Source organism: Danio aesculapii, chromosome 25 (assembly GCF_903798145.1).
Source record: "Danio aesculapii chromosome 25, fDanAes4.1, whole genome shotgun sequence".
In the NCBI taxonomy this organism is placed as follows: domain Eukaryota; kingdom Metazoa; phylum Chordata; class Actinopteri; order Cypriniformes; family Danionidae; genus Danio; species Danio aesculapii.
The window spans coordinates 23,653,317-23,673,236 of NC_079459.1; the positions used below are offsets into that span (position 1 = coordinate 23,653,317).

Sequence of the window (19,920 nt, forward strand, 5' to 3'; positions counted from 1 at the left end):
TGAGTACGTTTCTTTTTAAATTAACAGATTTGTGTATGTTGAGCATCAATTCAGACATTAGCACCTGTTAGCTTTAATTGTGGGGAAAACTGGATAATTTTGAGCTTTTGTCTGCTAATTTCATCTTCCGGGTTTAAAATTTTTGGGATGGGATCAAAATCAGTGACATCACGAATCTGCTAGTGAAGTGATGACGCATCGGTTTCTCATTATTCATAGCGGAGTTTTCTTATCCTATGAGAAGAGCTTGCTGCTTAATTATTCATGACTGCATGAACAAGCATGAAGGCAAGGCAGACCTGCCAAACTGTGAGACTCGGTAAACTGTGAAATACAGCAAAGTTTTTGGTTTGCAGCAAGCGTTTTTGTTGGGAGAGCTGTACGAGAATTGGAGAATGGCGGACTTTGTCTTTTTATTAATCCTCCAGATTACCGGCAGGGTTAATGGTTGGAATAGATAGGGCAAGAGACCTGCTGCACTGCTATCCACTGTCTGCATTCAGACCTGGGTATTGAGGAGGAGAGAAGTTCTTATTTATAGTGTTTACATGATTATCTTTATAATGATATAGAAAATTGTGGTTATGTGTGTATGAAATTACGAATAATATGTAGCAGGGCATTAAATTACTGGGGAAATGTTGTTTCTTGCAGGACAACGGTGCTACATAGATTATACACTGGACATAAGAGCCATTTTAACACAAACCTATGAATAACATGTACCATAAGATACATTACACAAGACAGCCTATACAAGTACTTTTACATGAGACTGAACAATGTTGTACAGGATATTCAGCAAGAGAGGTATTAAAGGTGATTATTGCGCAAACAAGAAGTCATAGTACGCAAAAATTGGTACTAATGATGCAAAAAATGTAATGCTATTAGTATGAAAAATAGTAGTACTAGTATTCAAAGATTGACACTACCAAATAGTGCTTGTAGGTATACAAGGAGTAATAAAACTAGTATGTACAAAGGGGTACTGTGCAAAAATTTGTATAGTAGCAACAACAGTAATATGCAGAAAATTATCGGTATGTGGAAAAAATAAATGTAGAACTGGTTAGTGTACAAAAAAATGTCAAGAATAGAGAATTTTTGTAATTGATTAATATTGCTATTGAAATGTAGTTATTTATTGTAAATCAGAATTTTTTTATTTTATTTTTTACTCAATTTAGTAACTCAATTCTTCTTGGAGATGATTTGATGTATTAATCCTAAATCTGCGTTTTTCATACATGCGTCAGAGCATAATCTACCAAATATGCGTCGTCATGACCCGTCATGCGCATGTTGTTTCATCAGGGCCTGACAGAACTGTACGAGTACAAGCAGAAGTATTCAGACGCAGACCTGGAGCCGTTCCTGAGGAACACGTCTCAGTTCTTTCAGAGCTACGTGGAGCGAGGCCTGCGCATGATCGAGTCTGAGCGCGAGGGAAAGGGCCGCATCCAGACCTCCACAGGTGAAGCACTGCAGACTCTCAGTACTCTAGATGTGATGTCATCAGCATAAGCTCCACCCTCATGCTCATGTATGTGTGTGTGTATATATGCGTGTTTGTTTTTCAGTGATCGCACAGCATAGCACGGAATCATTTGTGCCCAGCTCCAGCTCTGTGCCTGTCAGCAGTAACGGAGAAGATCTAAACGCCGCCGCTTACTACGAGAGACTGAAGATCTTACGACAGCGACGCGGACTCGAGAACTCAGCGGTTCGTCTCGCATTCATACTAGAAACATTGGCTTATTTTATGTTTGAGCACAAAGCTGGTCATGCCAAATAAGCTAATGGTGGAACTTTACTCATTTACTTTGTGGCACACAGCTTTATTTTATTATTTATTGCTAATTTATCAGTATTATTTAGGCTAGCTTAGCATCTTTTTTTTTTTTTTTTTATGGAGGATTTATTAATTGCTTTTTTCATCAATTTAAGGCCACTTAAGATTTTTGTTTACTATATTATACCAATGTATTCGAAATGACAAAATAGGTTGCATTTTATGCATTAACTCATTTTGTAAGGTGTATACGAGCAATAACGGTAGATTAAGTGAGTTTTTCTTATTGATTAAATTTGATATATTATCTAAATCAATTACAGTGGTCCCTCGTTAATCACAAGAGTTGCGTTCTAAAAATCCTCTGTAATAGTGAAATCTGAAGTAGTCAGCTTTATTTTTAACAACTATTATCGATGATTTAAAGATGTAAAATCTCTCACTACGCGCTTTATAGAGTTTTCTCAGACAGGGGTGAGTTTCCCAAACAACGAAAAACGCTGTTTTTATATTTTATTGCACTTTGTATTTAAATTTTTTTATAAGATTAAAACCTACATCAATAAGAATGTTCGATATATTATTCATAATAAATATTAATCTGAGGTATTTAAAACCAATTTAATTAGGTATTAATGCATATCAGTGAGAAATTAAAACACATTCTGTTGAAAACATTTTTGTGTCATCACTATTTAATATTATCTTAAATTATTGGATTAAATGCATTTATCTGTAAAAGTTGCGGTTTTTTTTTTTTACTATATATTTTTTTAATCGCAAAATGGTTTAATGTCCATCAGTTCTTTTTACTTCTAATTTAGAATTATAAATTTAAAAGCTTTAGCAATTGACATCAGTTTGACTTTTTTTTTTTTTTCTTCCATCTATTAGTCAAGTATAGAATATTTAGCTAGATACACTCTTGCTAAAAGTATTTGACATGCGGGAAAAAAAAAAATCAAAATCTTGATCTTCAATCGACAATAAAACAAGGTTGTAAATATTCTCTCCATGTCGTCTTGCAGCCGGAAGATGAGCGTCCCCCCCTCAGCTCTCTGAGACCGTCGGTCGCCTCCTCCACAGACATGCTGCACAGCAAACTGTCCCAACTGAAGGAGTCCCGCGAGCACTTCCAGCAGGAGCAATCGCACTCGCACAGCCCCACGCGCTCCTCCTCACCTGCCTCCAACCTGGACGACCTCAAGAAGAGGCTGGAGAGGATCAAGAGCAACCGCCAGTAGGTCCACACCACCCAAAAAAAAAAAACCACATCCCACCGTTTCTTCAGGGTAAGCGCATACATAGGTTACAGTTATGCGGTATAGGATGGGGGAAATAAAAAATAATAAATAACTCAGTCCGTCTGCATTGTATAATACTAAGTCAACATTTCCTGTATGTTAGTATGGTGCACAGTTGTTTTTGTACATACGGTGGCTAACAACACCGCGCTTTTACGTGTCATTTAGGGTTTTCTGTGTACAGTTTTTCTTGTGCAGAATGCTGTAATAAGTGTAACTGAAGCTCGTTTGTTTTTTTTAATAGACATTTTAGAGAAATCTAAATTAATGTCACTCTCTCAACTCTCAACTTCTCTCTGTTCGACATGGTTCGCCAGTTTTGCTGTTTTCTTTCTGCCTTTACTCTCTAACTCTCTCATAACGTTTTGTGAAGGATCGATTCCTTTTTTTTAAGGAGCATGGCATGAAGTACTGGATCTTTCTTTTTCTGTAAATAAAGTTTGCATTATTAAAGGCTGTTAATTTTTACTTCTTTTGAATAATTTTTCCAGCGTTCTGTAGTGGGATGTTGGTCATCGACGCGTTTTGTTTTTGTATCATCCGACTGGAATTAGTGTTGAAGTGTTGCTATTAGGTTTTAAGTGTATAATCTATAGTGAACATGGCAATAAAGATTTTTTTAATATAATTTAACAAACTATACACCTGATGTTCTGAATTTTTACTTTCTGGGGAGCTCTGCGGTGCTAAAACGTCTAAGTCTAGTGTTCGATTGCCAAGATAGTGCTAAGATAGTCTAAGACAGTGTTTCTCAACCCTGTTCCCGAAGGCACACCAACAGTACACATTTTCAACCTCTCCCTAATCAAACACACCTGAATCACCTCAGCAGAACATCAGAAGAGACTCCAACACCTGAAGTTAATGGGTCAGAAAAGGGAGACATCCAAAATATGTACTGTTGGTGTGCCTCCAGGAACAGGGTTGGGAAACACTGGTCTAAGATGGTGTTCGAATGTTGTCAATCTGCCAAATTCATAATTGGATATGTCAGTCTGCTAAATGATGCAATGAAAACATTTATTTGGGTCTTGTTGGGTCATAAGTATTAAGTGTTAAAAATGCTGTCTTAAGATTTCAATACAAAATTACACATCTTAAATCAAGAGTCCATAGCCAACTTTGGATGTCTTTTTAGTTTCTCTTCCAGTGCCAGATACCTCTGAGGCGCTCTCTCCTTCTGTCTAGAAAAAGACACATTTACTTAAGCTTGTTCAAATTTAAAGCAAAACTGTACAGTATCCACAGTTAGCATTGAAACTTTTTCAAAAAGTTGATAATCTATAAAATATTATGGCATAAAAGGATGTGGCCAAACCCGATCCTAGAAGGCCGGTTTCCAGCATATTTTAGTTCCAACCCCAGTTAAACACACCTGAACTAGATAATTAAGCTCTTTCTGGGTATACTAGAAACTCCCAGTCAGGTGTGTTGAAGGAAATTGGAGTCAAACTATGCCGGACACCGATCAAGGACCGAGTTTGGGTACCCCTGTAATAAACACATTGATCAATAAACTGACGCTTACCGACTAAGTCTCAGTTTGAGAACATGGATCCTGAACATGGCTTCAGAGCAGTATTTGAGGTAATCTTCCTCATCCTCTGTGGTCATAGTGAGCTGGTTCTTCTGGTACCACAGCTGTTTCTTCTGTAGCTCTTCTGTCTCCTGAACAGGAAAAAGTTGAGGTTATTCTGCCCCTTTTGCCAGCAAGAAGTCAACTAATCAAGTACTGAGGGGCCAAATCATGACAACCAACGATCCTTCAAGACACTTTCAAAGTCCATGCTTTGTTTTGTTGGTTATCTGCTTTAGCAAAAATTTGAGCAAGATTTCTTAAGTCCTTTAGGTGGCAGATGGACAAAATGTAACTCATTTGGTCCAGCACAACCCACAGATGCACAACTGGATTGGGATGTAAGGAATTTGGAGGCCAAGACAACCCTTGAACTAGCCATGTTCTTCAAACCATTTCTGACCTATGCATGCAATGTGACTGTTGTCTGACTTCAGAAAGAAAATATACTCTGTTCCCTGGAGGAAGTGTCAGGAAACATGTTTTAACCCTGTCCAGGATTCAGACATTCTCAACCTTGTCTCCCAGCAAAGCACTTTGAATTTTGTGTGTGTGTGTGTGTCAATCAAATGAACCTAAATTCAGTCAACTCAGTGTTTACCCACTGATCTACCATGATCATATTAGATGATCAATGAAATCCATGTCTGGTCAATGCTTTGGCTCAGACTATATTCCATTTAAAGGGACAAAACATGAAACATCTGAGACAAATTTCTGAGACAAACTAGTCTGTAAGATTGTGTTGTGCCTTCTATTTTAAAAACTTCATAGTTTTGTTTTTATACCATATTTGCACATTGTAAGCCAGAGGTGGGCATATTTGTGGCCCTGTACCATAAAGCTGGATTAGCTGGCTAGCCAGATAGATTTTCAGTTTAGTTTTCACTGATCTTTGGTTTTGGGTAACAAGAAGGCAGCTCAACTTTATTCACTCTTTGCCACATGTTCACATGCACAACAAAAATGGCTGTGATTGGCCGTGAAGGTCATCAGTTCACCAAACTCACTGCTGTTTACTGTGTAACCACAGATACAGGAACAGTGGAGCATTTTAAAGCCACAATTCATCAGCAGATTGCTCATATGTCATCTTATAGACAATCCAGCTTATCGACAGGACTTTGAAACGCTCCAGTCTCCCTCTATCTGTGGTTACACTCGGTAAACAGCAGTGAGTTTGGTGAATGATTCTTCATGGCCAATCACCATCATTTCTGTTGAGCATGTATACACAATGGCAAATCAGCGCCGGTTAAGAACGCGCTCAAATGTTGGTGGGAAATGTATGTTTTTCATACTTCAGTAGCGATTGGTACCGAATTCCAGTATTGTGACAACACTAGACGTTAACAAAATACAATTAATCAGAAATTTTGTAAATATAAATAATCCTCGTTAACTTCCAGCCACAACCATATTTCATCTAGCAACAATAGAGAGCTTCGTGAACTGAACACTGCACCAAAACAGACCTGCAAGGTGGTGGAGTTTTTTTTTTTTTTCTTTCATCTCGAGAATGATTTATATTATTTGCTAAATTTCTGATTAATTGTATTTTGTTAACGTCTAGTGTTGTCACAATACTGGAATCAAAGATACCTCTGTCATATTCAAGAAATCCTGAAGAAAGTTTATAATTTTTAGCTGTGTTTGGCTAGGGCAGGGGTCCTGCAGAGTTTAGCTCCAACTCTTATCAAACACACTGAACAAGCTAATCAAGGTCTTACTAGGTATACGTGAGATTTCCAACCTGGAGTATTGAGGCAAATTGGAGCTGAACGCTGCAGGACGGAGGACCTTCAAAACCCATAGAAGGTGCTAAATTCTCGATCAAATTAACATGCCTGTTCGAATCTGCTCTGGATGAGGTTAGCTTTGTTGGTGAGTTGTTGTTTAAATTCTGTCAAACAGTCTCTCTTCAACTGAAGTGCGTCCTGGTGAGAGAAGGATTGTGTTTGTTCTAGTCGGGCCTGGAAAGGAGCCAAGAGGTCCAGCTCATTCTCTTTCTGCCGCTTCTGCTTTTCTTTAGCCTTGCGTTCCTGAGGAATGACAAGAACCAGAGGTAGGTGATATTTTGGATCAGTGTGACAAAAGCGGCTGACTGATCAAAGCCCTGATTCACCTTTTCCTCCATGTGCCGACGAGCAGTCTCGTTTCTTGTAGTGTTGTAGATGGAGATCTGCAGATCAGTATTACTGTCCTCTGTTTCTCTTGAAGAAAGGATAGACTTAACCTTAAAAAGTGGGGACAAAAAAGATTAACGTTCTTATAAGATGTGAGAAATATTGTTGTGATCTGTAATACCTCTTTTTCTGAATTTCTGATTTGAAGTTCAACATTCTCCTCGTCTCTCATCAGTTCCAAAAGAATTTCATAGAGCTGCAAGTTTTTGTAGGGTTTTGCAAAAGGATCAATCTGAAGATGCCAGAGGAAACAAATTATTAAACCATATAAACCAGGGATTCCCAACTCTGGCCCTTTAATCTCCAACTTTGATCACCTGTCTGTAACTTCAAAATAGTCTTGAAGACCTTAATAAACTTAATCAGATGGGTTTGGTTGTTGTAGGTCAGTAGGAAAGGGTCTCCGGGAAAAGGATTGAAGACCACTGTGTGTTCAAGGTATTGATGGTACCAATTGAGTATTGTTTAAATGCCATAGTTGACCTGAATATTGCTGCTGAATAAAGGGCCCAAAGTGCACCAAGAATATATCTTCCTCTTTTATACACGCAATTACCAGCCAGAACTGTGAATATACAGTTTCTGAAGTGTTCAGTTTCAATGCACTAATGCATGTAGACACACGCGAAGATCTACTTGAGTTGCTGCCGTGTGACTAGCTGAATGTATTTCTGTTTTAAAGTCTAAAGGGTTTATCATCTGTTCATGTCTGAGGAGCGTATATTTAAAAATAAATTGATCTTGAACTCAGCCAATGAATTTGTTCTGACCTGAAAGCCAGACACCATCTCAGGAGTAAAATCTTGTGCTTTCTGTGAGTCTGCTGCTTCTTTGGGTTTGATGAAGTTCATCCATGCTGGGATGATCCTGTCATCCTCTAGATGATAGGTCACCTGAATCTTTCTGTCCGACATCTTGAAGTTCCTTTTAGCCACATCTTTACTTGCAGGTTTAGAAGGATCTCTGTGGAACTGCTCCTCCACACTCTGTTGAAGACGTTTGAATTGAATTAAATATTTTGTACTATCTGTGGGATGGTTATTGCAAACAATACCGCTAGCAGTGCTACTGGACTAACATGCCTTGTTGATCCTTGACTAGCAGTCCTGTCTTTAACCTATCCCTAAGCAAGGGATCAGGTATAATGTATATTTATTAAGTATAAAATCATCTGAGAATTCTAAAGTTATATTGGGTTAAACTGCCTAAAGTTTAAAGGTCAAACTAGTTTAACTTGTACACTACCTTTATAGGCCTTTGATTAAGAGCCTCTCCAGCTCGAATCACTTTGATTTGCTTTCCATAAACAACATGACGATAAATGAGGAAGTCAGTCCGGTCTTCAAAGGTTTCAGTCATTTCAAAAGGCTTTTCGATTCTTCTGGCTAGTCCATCAGTGCGAGTATGATCATAAAAGTCCATCTGACGCTCAGTCTCAGGAACTAAAGTCATGTACCTGTGGTCTAAGCAGAATGTTATCGTTTTAAACTGTTTGCTCATGCAAGGAGTTTTGACATCAGAAATTAATTAAAAATGTGTCTGTGTGTGTGTGTTGGATTACATTTTAGAGCATCACTTCTTCCAGGTCTGAAATGCTCCGTTGTCAGATTACTGTCTGTGTGTAGCTCCCTCTCCTCAAGATGATCACTTCGATGTTTGAACCATTCCTTTATAGTGTTGGGTTGAGTGCCTACCGAAAGTGACCGTGTGAGTCTTGTTTAAATAACTGCTCGTTTTTGGGTGAACAATCATTTATACATGATTTCAAATAAAGTAATAAATCTGCTGAAGTCATTTAAGGTCTTACATTCAAGGTCTTTATAAGTGGTAAGTTTGGTCACCAGACCGTCTTTCAGAAGGTATGGCGCAAACTTTTCCAGCTTGGCTTTCCTGTACTGGAGAGTTTTCATACCCCCTGGATAACGCATTTCCATATCTGCAAAAAAGCACATGATTTACTAAATAATCCTAAGGGATTGTGCATAATGAATGATAAACACTGAAATTGAGTGCTTCACCTGGAGGTGAAATATCTATTTTAGTCACCCAAGATGGAGGCATTTCAAATGCCTTCAGCTCATCAATTTCCTCCTTCAGAAGATAAGAATACAGGTTAACAACTTGAGATAAAGATTCGGTCTGCTATTGGTACAGTAAGTTAAATCAATCATGGTGTGGCCCACCTCCAGTTCTACTCACATCTCTGAGCAGAATTTGAAGCAGACAAGCACTTCCCTAACTAATCCCGAATCCCCATCACCATTTTCAAATAAGTTCCACTTATTCCACTTCAAGTGAATGAGGGAAGCTTGCATCCTAGGTCTCACACTCAATTCCTGGAGAGCCACAGCTCTGCACAGTTTGGCTCCAACTCTAATCAAACACAGCTGATTCAACTAATCAAGGTGTTCAAGACTACTAGAGCCTATTAAGCGGGTGCGAGTTGGAGGAATCTATGTAGAGCTTCAGCCCTCTAGAAATTGAGTTTGAGACTGCTGACTTACATGGACATGACCCCTTGATTTTCACTCGAGGGAACAAATCTGCTTCATATGTACACTCCAGCACCTATATCTCACATACATTGTGATTGTATTGTCACAACAGTCTAGTTTCGAAGTGCTCAAAGGCATTCCATTTAATCCGATTCAGATGTTCTGCCAGTAGTGGACACTTGTGTAACCTAATCAATGACATGCATTCAAGTCAACGAGATGTAAGAAGTCAGCAAGTGAATGACATAAAACCTAGACTGGAACACTGCCCTAGTCACAGAGCTCCCATTAGCTGGCCTCCACACAGCTCTTACACTCTGATTTCTGTTACACTATCCCCCATTCCCCCAAAACCTCACTCCCATGTCAGTCACACTGGTTCTACTTGCACCTCTTCGAGTGTTATTCACATAAGTGTCTCCAGTATAAAAGGCAGGCTCACTAACTAGCTGGCCTCTTTTACACTTACCCTCCTAAACCAATCACCAGTGTAACCCCTCAGTTGTACTCCCACTAAGTGTGATTTAAACTGAAGTAAACAATATGGGATGCAGGTGTGCTTGCAAGAATCATAAAGACTGAAGCCTATAGCATCTGTTGCTAGTGCACCTCTTGATGGCAGTTGAGTGAGGTTTACATAAATAGCTCTTACCAGCTGGCCCTCATTATATTTACCTCTTCTAAACCTCATTCCTACAAGTGTCACGGCACCAACGTAACCCCTCAATTCTAGCATCTCCAATAGGGAAAGAGAAATATCAAGGTCTATCCACACAGCTTTTACTAGCTAGCCACATTACACTGACATCAAGGCTAAATAGAAAATAAGAAATGAACAGTCTTTCTGTACTTCTTCCTCGTCTTCCGGCTCTCGGGGTGGTTTTTGGTCTGAACTGATGGACACAGATTGGCTGGTAAGTCCACACAGCATATACTCCCACTTTGATAGGTCACCCAAGTCAAACGTCATACTCTGCAAACACAAAAAGACACGGTAACCTTTACAAAGCTTGTCATCTTCACCCAAAACAATGTCACATCCACGCTAAGAGATACTGACCCCACAACCAAAAGAGCAGTCTTGCTTGTTGACCCAGTAGTTTTGATGGTTCCAGATGCTCTCTATACCCACAAAGTTCTCATTGGTGGTCGAATAACCTTTTCCTGTCAGAGGGTCAACGAAGAAGTTTTCAGGTATCTCACGGCTTCCTGAGAGCACCAGAACCCAGCTGTGAACCCTCAAGCCCAGAAGAGGGTCGTGCGGTGGACGTTCTTGCTCCTGTTCAAGAGCAACCGATCAATATTAAGGTAAAATTCAAACTGAGCTCTACTGAAACACTCTCTGTCCAACCTTTCGAAGTCTCTCTTCCTCCTGTTGTTTCTTTAGTTCATCTGCTTTAACCTTTGCTTGCTGTTTCTCCTCTTGATGTTTTTCAAAGGCGCTGTGCAAGTCATGTGGGGGTTTTACAGAGTATTTCTTTACTGTCTTCTTTGGTTCCTCTGCATTATCCTGAGCAGATGATGCATAATATTGATAAAGCATCCATAATATTGATCCAGCATGCAACGAAAAAAGAAAATTTGCATGTAATAATTATTTAAAGGGCACCTAGGTTACCCCTTTTTTCATATTTAATATACGTCTTTTGTGTCTCCAGAATGGTCTGTAAAGTTTCAGCTCAAAACAGCCATCAGAGTTTTATTATACCTCTCATAAGTGTCTTTTTTATACCTTTTTTAATCAGGTGGTGGGTTTGTTGTACTGGTGTGCACTGGGTGTGTTTATATCACCTAAATATGACAGCCTATACACTATAACTACACACACGTCTGTCCAAACAGCTTGAAAAGTAGATTTTTCACCATAGGTGCCCTTTAATACTATTTAAGAGTAAAACAAAGCTAATAAAATGCAGTGTATCAATTTACTTGAGCATTTTACATGTTTCTATTTTAATTACTATTAAAGTTATATAATATATATGCTTGACAGAATTGTGATGTGTAACATCATAAATCATGTGAAATAACAATATCTGTAAAAAGGTAGTTAAATGCTATTAAACTGTACACTCACCGATCACTTTATTAGGTACATATGTCCAACAGCTCGATAAGGCAAATTTCTAATCAGCCAATCACATGGCTGTGATTTAAGTGACTTTGAACGTGGTATGGTTGTTGGTGCCTGACCGGCTGGTCTGAATACTTCAGAAACTGCTGATCTACTGGGATTTTCATGCACAACCATCTTTAGAGTTTACAGAGAATGGTCTGAAAAAGAGAAAATATCCAGTGAGCAGCAGTTCTGTGGGTGCAAATGCCTTATTGATGGCAGAGGTCAGAAAAGAATGGCCAGACTGGTTCGAGCTGATAGAAAGGCAACAGTAACTCAAATTACTGTCAGCAGAATAGCCTTGTATCTGCCTTATATCAACGGTTCAGGCTGGTGGTGGTGTAATGGTGTGGGGGATATTTTCTTGGCACACTTTGGGCCCATTAGTACCTGTTGAGCATCATGTCATGCCACAGCCTACCTGAGTATTGTTGCTGACCATGTCAATCCCTTTATGACCACAGTGTACCCATCTTCTGATGGCAACTTCTAGCAGGATAACTCGAATGTCACAAAGCCGGAATCATCTCAGACTGGTTTCTTGAAAATGACAATAAGTTCACTCTACTCAAATGACCTCCACAGTCACCAGAACTCAATCCAATAGAGCAGCTTTGGGATGTGGTTGAACGAAAGATTCAATCATGGATGTGCAGCCGACAAATCTGCAGCAACTGCATGATGCTATCATGTCAATATGGACCAAAATCTCTGAGGAATATTTCCAGTACCTTGTTGAATCTATGCCACAAAGGATTAAGGCAGTTCTGAAGGCAAAAGGGGGTCCAACCCGGTACTAGTAACGTGTACCTAATAAAGTGGCCGGTGAGTATATACTATACTTTTTTTTGTTATTACAGAAGAGGTGCTTTATTATTCAGCATGGAGTCAGTCAGAAGATACCTGTTTTGGAGGTTTCAGCAGGGGACAGTCCTGTCGGGACTGATCAAGCAGACACATCTCTTTAGTGGCGTATCCACTGACACAGTAAGCATTGAATCCTGCACCCAACAACAGACTACACAACACCATAGAGAACTCAAAACATGTGCCTCTCTGAGTCTGCAGAACACGGGTGGGGGATGACAGCTGCTTGGGCTAGAAATTTTTTTAAAAAAACATGTTTTTAGAGTATGAAACACAAAAAAACAAGCACAAGTTGGATCAGCTTAAAAAAGGGCATATACTTACAAGTTCAAATGGTGGATCTAAAAGTTCCAATGAGAGATAATCAGACACAAAACTGGCACATCCTTCCCAATCGTAAAGCTCAGGATATGGCAATAAGGAGCTTCGCAAGGTGGTGCTTACAAATTTCTGAAAATATGGTGAAGAATTTAATCTCTATTTAATATGATATAACTACAAACGCGAATGTTAAAATGCATTAATATTTGTTTTGATAAGTGTATAAAATTAATAATTATAGATATGCAGTTTAGGTGTAAACTCACTATAATGCCATCTGCATGTCATATTCTAGATTTTAAAGTTTTTCTAACATTCATTCATTAATATTATATATTTCTGATCATTTATAACTTATGGAACGTTTATATTCATTATAGCTTTGCAATTTTACTGATTGCATTACTGCAAATGCTTAAAACAGTAATATATGTTATTAATAATGTTTAAATGTCATAATCAAAGCTTGTAACCAATTTTGAATGTTTTTAATTACTAACTGCACAAAAACATTTATAGAAATGTATAAATAAGTACTAGATATAATTTAAATTGTATTATTTGCAATGTAAGCATGTTAAATGCATGATATTATTTGTTTGCTATAGGCCAAACTTACAAAAAAGTTATACAGTATGTCTAAAACTAAACTAACCATAATTGAATATGCTAATTTATAAATGCAAACTCAGGCTTATGTATTTATTTTATACTTAACTATATATAGTTATTTATAAATTAACAAATATATTTCCATTTATGGTTAACATATGATATAATGCTAATTTTTGTCTACCTATACATTTAAAAAAAAAAAAATTTGGAGGGTTGTGTTTTCAAATATGTGTTGATATTCAGCAGGCTTATAGAACAGAATGAAGAACTGGATAGATGTCAGATTTGCTGTATGTACCTGAACACCACATTCATTTACAGGACTCAGCAGAAGTGCTTTTCTATCAGGATACAGGAGCACAAACTGCTGACGGAAGTTTTCCGCCATGGCCAGCATGAGCGTCTCCTGTGAGGAATTCTGCTTGTATGAAGACGGATATCTTGAAAGTTCCACTGGAGTCCTTGGTTTCATTCTGTATTAAATGAGTATAACAATAAACGTAAGCAGAGAGGATAACTGCATCATATACTAAAAATAATAAAACAATGAGAGTGATAAATACAAATGACTTTTGTTACAAATATATTAAAAACTTGAAATGTTTTAAATTGGGAAAAAAAAGTTATTTGTCATAATTTGCAACTTTTTAATTATAATTTTCATTTAATTGTAAAGTTTTTGTAGGCGACGCGGCGCCTCACAGAAAGAAGGTCGCTGGTTCGAGTCTCGGCTGGGTCAGTTGGCGTTTCTGTGTGGAGTTTGCATGTTCTCCCTGCGTTTGCGTGGGTTTCCTCCGGGTGCTCCGGTTTCCCCCACAGTCCAAAGACATGTGGTACAGGTGAATTGGGTAAGCTAAATTGTCCATAGTGTATGAGTGTGTGTGGATGTTTCCCAGAGATGGGTTGTGGCTAGAAAGGCATCCGCTGCGTAAAACATATGCTGGATAAATTGGTGGTTCATTCCACTGTGGGGACCCCTGATTAACAAAGGGACTAAGCCGAAAAGAAAATGAATGAGTGAATGAAGTTCTTGTGGGTTTTTTGTCTTGTACATATATATATATATATATATATATATATATATATATATATATATATATATATATATATATATATACATACATACATACATACATACATACATACATACATACATACATACATACATACATACATACATACATACATACATACATTACATACACACACACACAGCACAAAAGTATTAGCCCTCTAGTGAAATTTTCAAGCTTTTTCAATTGAGAGTTTTTTTTTTAGTTAGTTTTAATAACTCATTTATTTTGTCTTTGCCATCACACATGTTATTAGGTAAAGTGCAAGTTAAAGGCTAAATTAGGTTAACAAGGCAGGTGTGTATGTATACATGCATTACTACGTTTTATGTTATGAATGAAAACATTCACTAAATTAAACTGCTGTAAAAATGCATCAGATAATTTTTTTTTTTGCATAAATCTGTTAATCAACCTCAGTCCTGATCAAAACTATTAAATGTTTTTTTTTTAAATACAAGATTTTAGCTCTATAATTGCCAAATTCATAAATCATGTCACTGATTTGGCAAAAAAAAAAAAAACATAAGATTTCTAATTTTCAATATAAAAAGTAGTTGGACTGGATTGTTTATAAACCTTGTCCATAAATACATAGTCTTTGTTTTTGTTTACTCCATGTAGTTCTGAGAGCTGGGATGCATATTTAGATTTTTACAAATGCATCAAGGTAATTGTGCAAACTAATTGCACACACTCATGGACACATACACACACTTTAATTTACTGTTATACTGTATATGACAACATATAAATCCATAAACTAAGCTTTTTTTTTGCACAGGCCTATCTACACTCTCAGAAATAAAGGTAAGCGAGCTGTCACTGGGGTGGTACATTTTCCAAGGATCCATATTGGTACCTCAAAAGTATATATTAGTACCTAAAAACTTTAAGAGGAACACTTTTTTAGGTTCTAATGTACCTTTGAGGTATTAATATGGACATTTTAGGTACAAATTTGTACCTTTTGAAAAGGTACCACCCCAGTGACAGCTCGCTTACCTTAGTTTCTGAGAGTCTAAAGGGTTAATGGTACAAATTGTACCTCTACCCAAGAGGCAAAACCACCAACAATCCAAAAACGCATAATTATATGGTATCATGGTTCTGCAATCAAAAAATGTGGTTATAATAGAGGTCAATGGGGGAAAACAGCCAATGCATAAAAGACTATTCATATTTCCAAGCAATAAAACGTTTAAAAATTCCAGTCCACAATTACTTTTTATATATAAAATAACTTGGGTCATAATTTGGGTCACCAAATCAGTGACATCATTTATGAATTTGTCAATTAAAGAGTTAAAATCCTGTAATTTTCTAAACAATTTGGTAGTTTTGATCAGGACTGAGGTTGATTAACAGAATTATGCAAAAATGAATAAAGAAAAAAATTATAATCTGATTTACTTTTACGTTGAGTTTTTTTTTTTTTAAAGAATTTTCCCAAAATATGTCAAATTAAGATTTGTCACCAAAAATCATTCCGCTAGCTGAAACACAGTGAAAGTTATGACCAAATTATGATAACCCAGAGTGGATAAAACCATCCTCACACTGTAAAAAAAATCCTGGTTGCCTTAAATTTTTAAGCTTAATCAAATTAACTTTATGAGTTCATTGAACTTATATTTTGTTAAACTGACTTAAAACAGCTTGCATAACTTACAAAATTAAGTTAGAACATGATTTACTTTGTTTAATAAGTTACAATGAACTTGCTTTTAGGACTAATTGATCATATAATTACATAAGGTACACACAAAAATTAATAATTCTATTTTTTTTTTACATTTATAACTCTTGAAATACTAACATGCAAAAACCTTTTGTAAAAACCTGTTATATGGAACATAAATATATTTGTTGAGTGACCTAAAATAACACTGACCTGGACATGTTCTTAAAACGTTTTGCAAGATTAAGTTTCGCAGATAAAGACAAACATGTATAGTGTAAAACAAACAACAAGCGCGACCCTGTTCTCGATGCACTAATGTACCCTGTAGTTTTTTGTTAAAACGAAACAGTTTGACTTTGGTCTACTAGCCCACAGTTGATACACCACTCGTGTTTATGGCTAATGATTACAAACACTGTAAACAGCCAGCGTCCATTTGAGAGAAGCTTCAGTGGAGAACCGCGAGCTCTTACGAGCACACGAGTTTACCCCATGCTGATGAACTTCAATAACCTCACATGTGTGGAAAGTCTGGAGTTAATCGTATGTTATTAAGGCTGCTCTCCAGTTCCCAAAACCCCTTCTTTTCTTCATCATCTGTCAGAGTCGCGTCTTCCTCACTTTCCACCTCCGGTAACACTTCCATCTAATGAATTAATAAAATAATAATTATACAGACAGACGAGAGAAAAGAAAGCAGGTCGATGACTGAAACATTAAACAAATACAGTTAATAGTTTGAAGACTTACTGTTTATAATGGTGAATATTCGTCCCTAATTTAATTGAACTGATAAACAACAGATTAATGAGTGGCAGGAGCGCGATACTTTGTTTATGTTGCGCAATTTGGTTTCCATGGCGAGGAGAGACGTGACGTAACAGCGCGGGGTAGAGTCGGCTTTTGTGTTATTTTTAATTAATTTAAAATTGTTACATTTTTAAGTCAGAATAATAAATCTTCAAGTGGATACAGGACATTTTTACTGTATCAGACTTGAAAAGCTGAGATGCTCACTTTCTGGCTCACTATTCCTTTTATAAGACTTGGGATTCCTTTCTTGACTCCATTAAAGGCCTGCCTATTACACCTGGTGCTGGCAACCTGTAACATCTACCATTTTATTAGAGGAGGGTTTTTTTTTTACCATTATTATTATTATTATTATTATTATTATTTAAAGTATAATTTTTCCCATCTATATCCAGTTATTATTATTCTTCATTCATTTATTTTATTTTCGGCTTAATCCCTTTAATAATCTGGGGTTGCCACAGCGGAATGAACCGCCAATTTATCTAACATATATTTTATGCAGCATATGCCCTTTCATCTGCTACTCATCACTGGGAGATATCCATACACAGACATACATACGGACAATTTAAACTACCCAATTCACCTATAGCGCATGTCTTTGGACTGTGGAGGAAACCCACGAGAACATGCAAACTCCACACAAAAATGCCAGTTTACCCAGCCGAGGCTCGAACCAGCGACCTTCTTGCTGTAAGGCGATCATACTACTCACTGCGCCACCGTAATGCCGTTATTATTATGTCATGTATTTAATAATTTTATTTTGGTATTTATTTATTTATATATTTGTTGTTGTTTTGTTAATTGAGTTAATGAATGAGATGTTATGGGATGGGATTATATATTATAATGGACAATACATCACTGTTTACCTCTCAATATTATTATTACTGTTTACATCACTGTTTACCTCTCAATATTATTTGTATTGTCATATAAAAGATCAATACAATAGATTGAAAAAAAGAATAATAAATCTTAGGTGAGTATAGAAACGAATTAAAAATATTTTATGTTATAAATTACTGTCACTTTTAAAATACTGCACTGCTGGTGGCTAAAAAATACATTTACAATCTAATTAATTAACGTTACTGTTTCTTTATTGTGCATGTACTGTATGTAGATTTGTAAATAAAATTCTGAATATTAATTTGTTTTATTGCTTTTTTATTTCTTTATATTTAATTTTATTAAAATTGTATTTAAGGTTTTAATTTCAGCCTAAATTTAAAAAAATGATTAATATTTCCTTAGCAATTAGCAGAAAATGTGTCATTTATGATAATAAATTGAACAACAAGTAATTATATAGACAATAGTAATAAATAGGAGTTTTTTGGCATCTGTGATTTTTGAATATTAGTCAAAAGTATTGTAAGAATAAGGAAAATGTCATTGGAGAGTGTATGGGTGTTTCCCAGTGTTATGTTGCGGCTTGAAGGGCATCCGCTGGGTAAAACATATGCTGGATAAGTTGATGATTCATTCCGCTGTGGCGACTCCTGATTGATGAAGGGACCAAGCCGAAAAGTAAATAAGTGAATGAATATATATACTGAGGGGGGCGCAGTGGGTAGCGCTGTCGCCTCACAGCAAGAATGTTGCTGGTTCGAGCCCAGGCAGGGTCAGTTGCCATTTCTGTGTGGAGTTTGCATGTTTTCCCGTGTTGGCGTGGGTTTCCTCCGGGTGCTCTGGTTTCCCCCACAGTCCAAAGACATGAGCTATAGGTGAATTTGGTGAGCTAAATTATCTGTAGTCTATGTGTGTAAATGAGTGTGTATGGGTGTTTTCCAGTAATGGATTGCAGCTGGAAGGGCATCCGTTGCGTAAAACATGTGCTGGATAAGTTGGCGGTTCATTCGGCTGTGGCGACCCCTGATTAATAAAGGCACTAAGCCGAAAAGAAAATGATTGATACTGTATATACAGGAGTGGACTTAACAAATAAGCAAGGTAAGCAGCCACTTAGGGCCACAGGGAATTAGGTCAGCCCAAACAATGCCTATATTACTCATAGAGCTCTTTTATAAATATATTAGTATTTCAGAAACCTTGAAATGTTAAGGACTTTCATGGCGCAAAATATCCTATGCTTGCAATCAGGGACGAACTTAACCAATAAATGAGGTAAGCGTGCCAAACCAAACCGTACCGTACCACTCAGTGGAAACAGGCCTTTAGGGCTCCAGTGAATGGGGCCCTGAACAATGCCAAGAAGCCTATATTAATAATATAGCTCTTTAATAAAATTTCTATCATATGTTGTAAAATCTGTCTATAACCATTAAGATTTTAATGCTATTACTTCATTTCAAAACCAGGGGCCCTCATGAATAATGGAACGTTTCTGCCATACTGCACATGCAAATATTAAAATCTAATCCCAGATATGGCTAATTAACCGTACATAGTTTGTTTCATTCATTTATAATTTTCTTTTCAACTTTATTAAAATCTGGGGTCTTGGCAAAAAGATATTAGCGGTAATATATATAAAGATACCTGGGATAGAATTCTTTCTCATAGTGGAAAATATATAAAAGAAGCAAGAGGTAAATTTACACAGTATAAGATACTCCATAGGTACTATTACACTCCAGTGCGACTTTTTAGAATGGGATGCTTAGATGATAATAAATGCTGGAAATGTAAACAGGAGATTGGTACATACTTTCATGCATTATGGCAATGGACAAAGATTCAACCCTTTTGGAAATCTGTGTTAAGACAATTAGGTAGATGTTCAGGATTTAATATCCCTCTCTCACCCAGGATATGCCTTTTCGGTGACAAAACTGAGGTTCCACATGTTACAAATGATGAGTTCACCCTTATAATTTTGGGCATTACTACTGCAGCACGTATAATACTGAGGTTTTGGAAGGATATTCAATGTATTACATTTAAATTATGGATGGAATCCATGATTGAGAATGTATCATATGAGAAAATGTTGGCCAAAATGAATGGTAATTACAAGGAAATAGATATGTGGGAGATTTTCATTTCCTCCCTTGAAATGTGAATGCTATCCTGTTATGCTCTGGACTATTATTTTAGTATTTT

The 19,920-nt window shown here is 36.9% G+C and overlaps 2 protein-coding genes across 2 annotated transcripts in view; one reads left to right on the forward strand and one right to left on the reverse strand.

Moving 5' to 3' along the window:
• ckap5 (cytoskeleton associated protein 5) overlaps positions 1-3,552 on the forward strand; it is a 40,462-nt gene extending 36,910 nt beyond the window's left edge. The window contains exons 42-44 of the mRNA XM_056451459.1: positions 1,318-1,477; positions 1,584-1,726; positions 2,824-3,552. Of these exons, the coding sequence (XP_056307434.1) occupies positions 1,318-1,477; positions 1,584-1,726; positions 2,824-3,039 (519 nt within the window). The 3' untranslated portion in view covers positions 3,040-3,552. The remainder of the gene's footprint in view (positions 1-1,317; positions 1,478-1,583; positions 1,727-2,823) is intronic.
• A 546-nt stretch (positions 3,553-4,098) lies between these two features.
• On the reverse strand, positions 4,099-16,678 carry ccdc135 (coiled-coil domain containing 135). The gene is made up of 17 exons (XM_056452004.1): positions 16,551-16,678; positions 13,574-13,748; positions 12,664-12,789; positions 12,376-12,570; positions 10,708-10,866; positions 10,417-10,635; positions 10,207-10,329; positions 8,880-8,952; positions 8,669-8,797; positions 8,423-8,551; positions 8,107-8,324; positions 7,632-7,847; positions 6,983-7,093; positions 6,801-6,911; positions 6,523-6,717; positions 4,628-4,767; positions 4,099-4,283 (listed from the first exon to the last, which is right to left on the reverse strand). Exons 1-17 carry the CDS (start codon positions 16,676-16,678, stop codon positions 4,202-4,204), a joined length of 2,529 nt encoding a protein of 842 aa, XP_056307979.1. The 3' UTR covers positions 4,099-4,201.
• Between the last annotated feature and the right edge of the window lie 3,242 nt (positions 16,679-19,920).